General features: G+C 41.7%; 1 protein-coding gene across 2 annotated transcripts in view; it reads right to left on the bottom strand.

Moving 5' to 3' along the window:
* Window positions 1-11,683, bottom strand: part of igsf9b (immunoglobulin superfamily, member 9b) — a 41,148-nt gene that overhangs the window by 17,597 nt on the left and 11,868 nt on the right. For both annotated transcript variants that reach the window (XM_014012059.1, XM_014012058.1), the window contains exon 3: window positions 7,563-7,769. In XM_014012059.1, coding sequence (XP_013867513.1) covers window positions 7,563-7,769 — 207 coding nt within the window. The remainder of the gene's footprint in view (window positions 1-7,562; window positions 7,770-11,683) is intronic.

The raw sequence follows: 11,683 nt of genomic DNA on the forward strand, positions 1-11,683 counted from the left end.
CACACACACACACACACACACACACTACCCAGCTTCCTCTTTCCTTCTTACAACTCCTTGTCAGGCTTTGAAACTTGATCTGCTAGTTGCCTGGTGACTGCAGCCTGGATTTGGGTGCACCCCCTCCTTTTATTCGGTCTCTCAATGAACTCTTTTTTTTTTTTTTTGCCTCTTCAATCTGAGGGCTTTAAACGACAGGAGGATGCAGGCAGGGGGGGCAAAACGCACACGATGCTCATTCCAGGGCCCGCCAGAGCAGTTTGAAAGTAAACACAGAGTGAGAAAAGTTCCCAGCAACCTGATGATCTTCTGTTTGGACCAATCAAGTCCTTTGAAACATTATAAATGAATGAATAAACATAAAATATATTATCTTCTTCGTTAAGGTTGAGGAGAAATTGTGTATATGGTCAAATGTGTTTCTATGTTACCTTGATAATTTTCTAACTTTTTATTGTAGTTTTTCTTCCAGACAGCTGTCTGAATTGGGCCTTAAAGCTATAAAAATCTTTTAACTCTATGTATGGCCTTAGGACAGGCCATGCTGAGAGTAAAGATAGACAACAATAGGTAACAATTAAACCCGCATTCCTGGCTGGGGCTGTTGCTGTGCTTAATAGTTAGGTTTAATGATTGACTGACCTGCTAAAAGACAGACAAGCGTTCAGTGGGTGGTGTTCGCTCAGAGTTTCAATAAAATGAATACCTTTGGTTTCAGGTCAGCATATTTCAAACAACTGGGCAGGGCTGGGAAAGGGGAAATGAGCAGGCAGATGATAACAGGTGTAGGGAAAGCGCCAGGCTTTTTCCTCTAATCTTGCACGGAGGGATCCTCCCACACGCAACCTTTTCTAATCAGACGTGGACTCGGTTTCCCACTGCAGATGAGAATAAAACTCTTTCTCATACGACTGATCCTCGTGCGGGTACACATCATGGGATGCTCAGAGATCAATGTGGCTAATTACACCCTAAAACACAGCCTCTGAAAACCCCACTGGGTCCTAGAAGCACGTGGGTGTGTACACATGTTGATTTTCAAAATCTGGTGAGCGCCCTGCCCCCCTGAGTCTACACAGGGGAATTCTGCTTTCACTGTCAAACACTTAACCCTTTCCTGTAGCCTCTCCCTCTTGTCCATCACTACAAAGAGACGACCCCCCCCCCACCCCCCGCCCTTTTCCTCGTGCTCTCAGGTTACCATAGCAATGGGACCGAGGAAACGCAAGGGCTGTAGGTTTGGATTTGAATTCAGCGGCTGCAGAAACACGACGCAGACGAACATGGGTGGAGGCGTGCAGGAGGGGTGGGTTTCTGCTGTCACAGATTTGAAAAATTACAAGTGGTGGAAAACATTGTTTTGAATTTGAAGAAAAAAAAGCATTCCAACTAAAAGCCCAGAGGGAAAATAAAGGAGAGTAGAAGAAATAACAAGATGAAGAAAAAGGGCACGGTTCTCTTCAACCTGTGGACACACAAAACACCCAAGCTGCGCAACAAATGTTGCTTTATTTAAATTTGAACGTTGGGTTCTGGGATTAAATTCTCAGATGGTGCTTGGCAGGTGTTCTGCCCCAAAACCAGGCCCATAGTTTGACAAGTTTAATGAAAAGAAACAAAATTCAGGGGGAAAAAAGAGAAATGGTCAGGAAATAGTCCACTCTGTGTTGGAAATCAAAGAGGAACTGAAGAAGAGGTTACAGAGAGGTTACTCAAATTATGTGCATTGATAATCCATGGACAACCAATGAGAGCTTGGCCTTTCTGACCCCTGTGATCCAGCAGACACATTCATCACCCCCCCGGTCCGACATCAGCACAATGTCCACGAGTCCTCTTCGAGAGACCAACGCCTTCCGACCCTGCTGAAACAATAGCTGCTGCTCCACCTCGTGTCCACCCTCCTCCTCCTCCTCATTAGTTTTTTCGTCCAGTGGCTATCACATGACAACTTCCATCCACCCTAAAATGAGTCCTTGTTTCTAACAGGTTGTGTTGAAGTGCAGCCAAGTGTAGAAAATAGAAACGCTAATCCACCGGTGCCGTTTGAACTCTTCATGTTAGTGAGGCAGGTTCTCACCCAGTGGGTGGCAGGTTAGGTACGACACAGTGGTGCCGCGGGTACGTCTCATCGCACAGATGTGATTTCCTTTTTGTTTTCAGGCAACGTGACTTTTTTCTGCAGGTGAAACCATTGTAATTCAAACTATGGTTCCATTTATTGTATTTGCAGATTGTATTTGGTGAGTTTTGTATCAGGGCTGCAAATTATACTGTATTAATAATTTATTATTACAATATCAGTGAGCGAAATGTCAGTTTTGCAAAGGACTTCTTCTGTAATTAATCATTAACCATTACATTTAAAGTACTACGTCTCTGTATTCTTCCTGCTAAAATAGATTTGATGAATCCAATGGTCTTTCACGAGTCTTGATGCCCCACTTGATGATAGATGAGAAAATGAGAAAATTGGGGATTTATCATAATTGATGTCATTGTTGCAAAATTGGACAATAATATCACGCATTGCAAGTTTTTCTTATAGTCTTAAGCCCTTTTTGTTTTGTTAAGCCGTTATACCTCTAGAACCTGCAGCTCTGGAGCCACATGCAACTCCTCAGACCCTTGTGACTGACCAAAAACAACATGAATAAGTAATACTTAGAGCTAAAACAATAAAAGGAAATTGTTTTTTTTTAATAGTTTTCCAGTTCAAGTATTTGCAATAACTTTTCTGCTGCAGAACGACACAAATAATTTATGTGGTTGGACAGTCAGTGTGAACTTTTTTATTACATTAGCAGACATATCAATATGTCTGCTAATGTAAACCTCCACAAAGGAGGTTACTGGCATGTTTTCTGTCGCGTATGTCTGTCTGTGGACAAAATTACTCAAAAACTTGCGGAAGGATTTTCACTAAATTTTTATCACAGGTGGGTATTGACCAAAGGAACAAACCTTTAAATTTTGGTGATGATCCAGATCACGATACCGATCCAGGAATTTTTTGAAGGATTCTTCACTATTGCAAGATAGAGGAAATTGGCCTTGGCGGAGGTTTCTCCGGAGGTTGTCTCTGAGTGCTTCTAGTTATAAATACCTTCTGTACACAACTACCAGAACTAACCGAATGTGATCCAAGTTTTTACTAAAATGTGTTTAAATGCAGTGATGAGTTTTATTGTTGTGCTAATGTTTTTTTTATTCCTACTTTGCTATTCTTCAAATCTGCCAGAAAATTTACCATTTCCATATAATTAATACCGATTGTTGTAAATACAGGAAACAGTTTGTGATCAATTGGGAAGTTTTAGATTTTAAGGTATTAACATTTGATGTACTAATATACAGCAAGTTATTACAAGAAAGAGAAAATTTGAAATATGAATTTGACTAATAAAAGCCTGGTACCTTAAGTATTTTAAAGATTCTGGCCCTTTAAAACATTTAAGTTATAAAAATGGATAATTTGATGAGTGAAATTCAACAAATGTAACTGGATGGTTTGATTATGTTTAGTGAAAAAGATGGTAAAAAAGTTTCTTTCAGTCATAAAAGTTGCTCTAAAGGGACTTGATGTTTTAAAAACATGTTACTCATCAATACAAAATGATGTAACGTGTTATCATTTTTATGTGTTACAGTAGCAGGGGCAACCATGGAAGAAGATGGCTTTTTCTGTTTGGAGAAGCATCAGCACTTCTTTTTTCTTTGTTCATCCGTATGTGCATAAGGGAGTTGAGCAGTGGTGCATTGTGGGATGTGTTTTGATTTGAATACAATCATAAGTCTGGGACTGGCCCCTGCCTCTGACAACTCCCCCTTCCTGCTCCCCCAAATTTCTCTCTTCAATCCTCCTGTCCCACTAATCAGTTTAACCCTCTTATGAATAGCTCTTTGTCATGAGATAGATTACAGTTAACTCTGTCCCTCTTGCTGCGTCCAGCTCCAATAACCTGCTGTAGTAGCAAACTCACAAAGCTCACGTGCTGAAATGTACTACAGTAACCTAACTTTAGTCCTGTGCATGATCGCAAAGCCTTAGTTTTAAGATTTTAAAACCATTAAAGTTCAAAATCCAGGGCTCACAATCTAAGATGTTACAAAGAACGAAAGTTGCAGGCATTCATCTTTTCTTGAGTCATTGTTGGATGCGTTTCATCTTGGTCAAGAAAACTTGCACAATAAAAAACACCCAGCAAATAATCTTTAAATAAATGCATACCACCCAGCACCTTTCATGCCTGTTAGCATTCAGAAAAGGTGTTGAGGATCAGCCTCAAGAAAGTGAACTAGTTTTAGGTGAACACGAAACAATTATTGTCTGTCAGGTTCATTTAAATGTATTCTCTGGTTCTGACAAAAACACACATGAATGTTTGTTCTTCTGTCCTCATGGGGACGTTGTATTGACTTCCAATCCTTTATTTCTTTTTCATAGCCTAACCCTGACCCCTTACCCTAAACCCACAGTACATACTCAACCCTAAACCTAACCTAAACTCAATTAGGGTTGGGCATAATCGTATCGTGTGCAATTAATCGTCAGAAAAACATGAATCGATTATTTTTTGGCACTTGACAATAAATATGATTAAAGCCAGCAGGCTTCAAATATGGCGAACATAAAAAAAGTTCTGTAATTTATTTATCAACACAATTTAAAATTTGAAGCGTGAAGTCTGTAATTTTGACACAATTTAGAATAGATTTATTTGAAGAGCATTGTATCGTTTGTCTCTATGTGTGGCCCTGTGATGGACTTGCGACCTGTCCAGGGTGTACCCCGCCCCTCGCACTGTGACTGCTGGATATGGGCACCAGTGACCCACGCAACCCTGAAAAGGAAGAAGCGTGTACAGAAAATGGATGGATGGATGGATGGATGTTTCCCACTAAACTGGTAATGTGACTAGGACATAAGGGTGTCCAGGGACTCCACGGGATTAATCGTCAAATTAATCGTTATCGGCTAAATACCACAATTAATCGGGATTAATTTTTTTGCCAATATTGCCCAACCCTAAACTCAATTCACACCATAGTCCTAAACCAAACCCCCAATCCAAAAACAGCCTTTGAACTCATGGGGAATAAGCTTTTGTCCCAATAAGAAACAGTGGGTCCTCAAAAGGTTGTATGTCCCGGGGAAATGTCAAAAATCGTCCCCACCAGGTAACAAAAATGTACACACACACACACAAACACAGGCAAGGTAAAAACGTTATTGCCCACCTTTGCCTTTTGGCTGTGGGCGAACAATTGTAACAGCAAGACTTACAAAATAAACTCGTATTTGCATATACTTAACTCCTCAAAGTTAAAAATCCATCTCAGTTTAGTTGAGGGGTCAGAAGAGTTCAGCCTGTGTGTGTGTTAGAGACTTGTGCATGTGTGTGACAAACGCACGCTCTGACCACCGGTTTTCAGAAGTCAGAAGGGTGTGATGGGCGCCTGCTGAGATTTGGGGCTGCGCCCATTGTCGTTCTAACCTCAGGTCCAGGTCCTCCGCTCGCAGTCTCTACTGATTGTCTTCAACACACAGGGGACATTTGATCAGGCCCTGCGACAGTAAAGCATCCTGACACTGCAGGACTCCAGCATATCGTCTTGACAATAAAACAGTGTCAGTCACAGTTTATCTGCCTGTTTCCTCTTTGTGCTGAGCTGACTAATGTTTAGCCCTCAAGGACATGCTGGGTGTGAAACAGAGAGTGTGAGAGAGTTTCATACCTTCCGGACTAACGTGAAGCACAAATGAGATCTGGACAGCCTGGTGTTTAATGGTTTCTGTGGAGGGCTGCCTGGATTTTAACCGTGACACTCCCTAAATATATAGTCCAATCTTGTTCACAAGTGATATTATATCAAAATGAGCTGGTTTAATGGACCGAAACAAGGATGCAAGATAATCACTTCCAGGATTCTTTGCATCTGGTGATAAAAATGCTAAAAGTGTCCGTGGCCTTGAGATTAAGCAGCAGACTGAGGACTGTCAGGGCTTGCCTTTTATTCTGTATTTTAATGTCTACTATTAGCCTACTATGTAAATCCAAGGGTAAATTTTACACAATTCAGAAAATACCCATTTAATTTTACAAATCTGCGTCTGCTACCTTATTTACCTTTAATATAGCACTGAGTGATTTGTACACACACATACACACACCCAGGAGCTGAACAACAATGTGTATTACTCATTTCCTCTGATCTTTTAAATATTTAATGATTCTTACTTTGTGAGCCACACAGCCTCCCCGCACATCTGCTCCTGTTCCTAGACAAGCCAAGACAGAGATCAGGAAATGCTTGCTGACACGACCATCTCATGGTCCGGTCTGCGGTCCCACATTATTTTTAATTTGAGGGCAGAATACATTAAACCCACAGCACTGACACGCTTCACATGTTGCCATCTGCCTCCAGTGGGAGGGGAGATATGAGGATCTGAGGCAGACAGGGGCAAAGCCTGCGCCAGACAAATGCAAAACAAAGGATAAATATGACAAACATTGAGACACCGCAGGGTTTCTTTTTACATTAGGCTTCATCTTTACTGTGGTAACTTTATTAGGGGTGCTTGTGTATGAGATAACCACTAAGCAGTGTGTTACTAACAAGTAGAAGGTTAAATGAATGCAGTTCATGCCTGTTTATAGCTTGGCCAGCCTTCCATGATTTTCATCAATTGTCAAAACGTGTAAAAAAAAAGGTCTGTGAGTCTGAAGCATTCATTCTCTGTTGCTCTGATGCAACAACGCTTTCAGAATGGCCCCCTGTACGTTGCATTGACCCAGTTGAGACAGTAAAGGGATTTTGGGTGTCCCAGTGGTTCTGTAGGCTTTAAAAAAACAACAACAGGAGCTCGTGATACCCCTCTTTGTCTTTTGGGTTCTGGTAGACAATAAAAGGATTATAGAGCTCCAGCAAGAAAACTCCCATTATTCCCAATGCTTCATCCATCCTCCTTCCAGCACAACAATCTCCTCTTACTGGGTCACCCCTCAGAATACTAATATAACACTGTCAACACACAACCAAGCCCCCACCTACACTTCCAATTCCCCAGCGCCCAGCGTTATTGGTACACCCCCCCCCAACCTCCCACCCTCGTATTCTCCTTTTCTTGGCTACCCCACCCCCATTTAACTGCCGCCACTAAAACATATTCATTCATGCCCTTCCCTTCTTCGCTGCTGTACTGAAGCACACCGAACACACAGACTGAACACCACCTGTAATTACAGGGATATTGCTTCAGATAGATTATCTATTTGGGGTAGGCTTGCATCTTCCCCTTCTTCTAGTTTTTCCTTTTATAAAAGCAAAACAAAACGAATTAGGTAATTGATGATCATAGATGGTCGCGTTAGCTCCAAGTTCAGCTCATTTTCTCCTCTGAGAAAAGCTTTTAAAAGCCCAGTTCGTGGTGTCTATTTAAAAAAATCTATTGAAGTGAGGCCTGACAGATGTTCTTCAAAGACACAGCTACCGAGTGACGAGTCTTTCATCAACGTTCTGAAAGGAATGCAGGAATACATCTGAATAACGCTTACCCTTATAGTTAGGATGAACACGAGGAGTGTAAACGCCAAACTTGATGAGGATGGGAACGTTGTAACCAAGACGCACCCATTCCACAACATGAAGTGGAAACAGGTTTGGGGTGGTGGCTTCTTTGGAAGTAGGTGTGAGACTGCAGCTCAGCTCTGCAGAGCCCCCCACTCTGGCCCGAACCAGTGACGCCAAACCCTGAGACACACCTGGAAAGAGGACAGTATATCATCAGGGCGCATCATGAGTAACTGCACATAAAACAGAGGACATAAAAAAAATACATGACCAGTTGATTAAAGATGAGTTCCTTTGGAAGTGGATAAACCCGCCTGGTTTAGAAACAGATTCACTCTTTTTTCTATGTAAATCTATTCTCTTTCAGCGCTTCTCTGAGTTTGCCATATTTGTTTACCTCCGCAGACTACAACCAGCCTAATATAGGTCAGTCACATGACTCAAGCTTCCTTTAGATTCAAATGAGTGCTTTGTTTACACTGAGTTTACCTGCATTTCAGAAATGTATATCAATATAGTATCTGAAAAAAACCACTGGAGTAAACTCTTTTAAACTGTACCGTGTGACAAGGACAAGCTTTTATATGTTTGATTTTGTTTGATCTGACTAGCTTTAATAAGAAAACTTATCAGAGAGGCAACAAGAGGCTAAATCTGATCCTGATTGAAAGTGATTTGTTAATCACTGACTTTGATTTTCCCAGACTGCTAAAAGCCAGGCCATTCCAGGGTATGAACAACAATCATGTGGTATTTGGTAACAAGATTGTTCAGGTGCAATCCCATTAGTGACACCTGGAGCAGGAAGCCACCTCTCTCTCTCTCTCTCCCTCTGTCATGTGCTCACATGGGTGTGTGCTCAACTGGGTGCCAGTGTTTGCTCCACTACTCATCTGACCTGGTGATTGCTTTAATCTCAGGGAAGGGGTGGGGTGAGGGGACACTCTGATGTAGCAGGACCCTCCATGTGCTCCAGCCAACCTCTCACCCCCCCTCCTGTGGTGTGCACATGGTCTGTGGACCAGCACGATCAATCCCACCACCACCGCCCAACAAACACACACACACACACACACACAGAAGCGTGCCTGGGGTAGGGGGTAGCATAAATCCAGGATTGATCTTAATCCACACCCAGAGATATTGTTTAAGTTGGATTTTGGCCCCATTCTCCCCTGACCACACATGTCTGAGCTGTAACCCCCTCCTCTTCACACTCTCTCTGACATGAAACAGTGGGAGATGTGCCAGATGAATGATGGTGTGTGTGTCCTGTCTGCACGCAGCTAAACAACTACATCAACCAGCTGCTCCTCAAAGCTTCACTAAATGCAAGGCTTGTTGGTGAAAGCATACCAAGAACTTCTCGAGTTCAAAAATGATTTGGTTAGCACACAGACTTAATGTATTTTATATGCTGGACAAGAATAAAAAAAAGTTCTTTATTTGATGTATGACTTCACATTTCTTCTTAAAAGGAACCAAAATGTTTTTCTGACACGACAAAACCAAATACACGATATGTGCAAAGGTTTTATTAGTTATTTGTCAGAAGAAAACATATCTGTTTAAGGGTGAACACACTGAACATTTAAACTTTGAACATAGATCACACATTAAAGTGCCTGTGGCATGCCTATCCTTCAAATACAAAAAGTCAAAGAATATAATCTTTATATTTAGGAAAAAAAGAATAAATCACATGATTTAACCCATTTTGTCCCATAACTGGCATCTTTTACTTTGAATTTGGCTCAGCTAAAGTGAAATAGGAAGTGACATCGAAGAGGAACTCTTTAACAAAGAAAACTCTATTGTCGTTGTTTAATAAAACAATATTATTTGAACTCTGACTCTTCTTCATCTCTCTCTGATAGGAATTAAAATTATCTGAAGAAACATCAGAAAATTTCCTTCTGTCTGTGTTGCTAGCTGTTGTAACAATGCTCTGTTTACAGTCAGACATTCCCTTTTGACATCACTTCCTGTTACTTCACATGCAAATATCTCAACAACGGTTCTTCTCAGTGGTGTGAAATTGCTTTTGCAATATGTTATCCATGTTACCTTTCCAAAAGTGCAATCACATTTATCACAAAAAAATGATGTCACAGGTACTTTAAACTAAAGGGAAAATCATTTTTAAAATGACTTAGAACTGGCTTATCAACCCACGAGTCTCTGAGTTCCTTCTTATTGTGGAATTAAAGAATTCCTTTTCTTTATGACCTCTAACTAAAGTCATCTTTTAGTAACTGCTCTGTGCAAACATCCATTTTGTTATGACAGAGTCCTTAGTGTTGTTTAATAAGGGGTTTACATTCTGAGGTTTAAATCTTTGATATCTAATCAGTAGAGTTTAAGTATTTATGCTTGTTCAAAGACTAGTAAAAATAACAATTCATGCAACAATGAAAACTGTTAATTTGATTGTTAAATCTTTTAAAATGTGAAAAATATGTGTACAACCCCATTTCCAATGAAGTTGCAAATCCAATTCAACCTACTGTACATTCAATTGAATACACTACAAAGACAAGATATTTAATGTTCACAAACGGATACATTTTGTTGGTTTTTTACAAAATTCACTCATTTTGAATATGATGTCTGAAACACGTTCCAAACATGCTGGAACAACATGTTTACCTCTGTGTTACATCCTTTTTCCTTTTGACAACACTCAATAAGCTTCGTGAACTGAGGATATTAATTGTTGAAGCTTTGCAGCTGGAATTCTTTCCCATTCTTGCTTGATGAACAACTTCAGTTGCTCAATGGTCTGGGGTCTCTGTTGTTGCATTTTGCACTTCATAATGTGCCACACATTTACAATGAGAGTCAGGTCTGAAATGCAGGCAGGTCAGTCTAGTACCTGCACTCTTTTACTACGAAGCCACGCTGTTGCAACATGTGCAGAATGTGGTTTGGCATTGTCTTGCTGAAATAAGCAGAGACATCTCTGAAAAAGACGTAGCTTGAATGGCAGCACATGTTGCTTTGACACCTGTATGAACCTTTCAGCATTAATGGAGCCGTCGCAGATGTGCAGGTTACCCATGCCATGAGCACTAACTCACACCCACAGCATCAGAGAGGCTGGCTGGCATTTCTTCACTCTGCTGTTGTCTTTAGTCTCTCTTCTCTCATGTTTATTGATATTATTTGTATCATGTTTTTTCTTTGTCTCTTCCAGAAGAAGGTGCACCTGGACCAGTCCCGGACCAGTTCTCCTGTGTTTGTCTGTGTCTCTTTCCTGTCCCTCAACCAGCCGGTCGAGGCAGATGTCCACCTGTCCTGAGCCTGGTTCTGCTGGTGTAATGAGTGGGGGATTGAGTTTCACTGAGCCAAACACCAAAGCAGTTTTAACAAGTTTATTGAAATTGTGAATACTGGATCTGGAGTAACAGGTCACGGGAATCAGGAGTTCTGAACACAGGAGAATAAGGTTAGTGGCTGGACTTGACAGTGGGACAAAACGTGAGGAGAAAAAAGCCACTAACCTTTTGCTGAAGCGTGTGGTGGGGACCGAACTCCTGAATGACACGGAGAGCCTAGGATGAAGGTTCGCTGAACTTCCGTGTTTGGTGGCGTGACGTCGGGGATAATCCTTAGAACGAGCGGTGGTCATTAACGGGRAGGCTGAGAACAAAAACAAGTTAGAGGGGCAAGGACTGAGGCGTGGTCGGAGTACACGGACGCGGGTCGGATCCAGAAGGTCAGAGGCAGCGACGATGTCCGACGAGGATGAGGCGAAAGGCGAAGATCCAGGAGTCAGAGCGTGGGTCAGGACCAGGAAGTCAGAGGCAGCGACGGTGTCAGATGGGGGTGAGGCAGGAGGCTTGGATCCGAGAAACAGGAGGGTCGTGACGAGGCAAGCAAGACGTGACATGGAAACGCTGGATAATTACTAGGGGTGAACCGTTCATAAATCTGGCACTGATGCTGTGGAGAAGTGGAGCTTAAATACTGGTGGCAGCAGGTGAGTGGAATGAGCTTGATTGTGTTTTCTGTGACGGGAGGGGGGAAGCAATGAGTGAAAAAACTTGGCTGTGAGAAACTATGACGTGAAGTGAAAGCAGGACAGACGTGATTCATGACAATT

This window comes from Austrofundulus limnaeus, unplaced genomic scaffold, assembly GCF_001266775.1.
Source record: "Austrofundulus limnaeus strain Quisiro unplaced genomic scaffold, Austrofundulus_limnaeus-1.0 Scaffold88, whole genome shotgun sequence".
Lineage (NCBI taxonomy): Eukaryota > Metazoa > Chordata > Actinopteri > Cyprinodontiformes > Rivulidae > Austrofundulus > Austrofundulus limnaeus.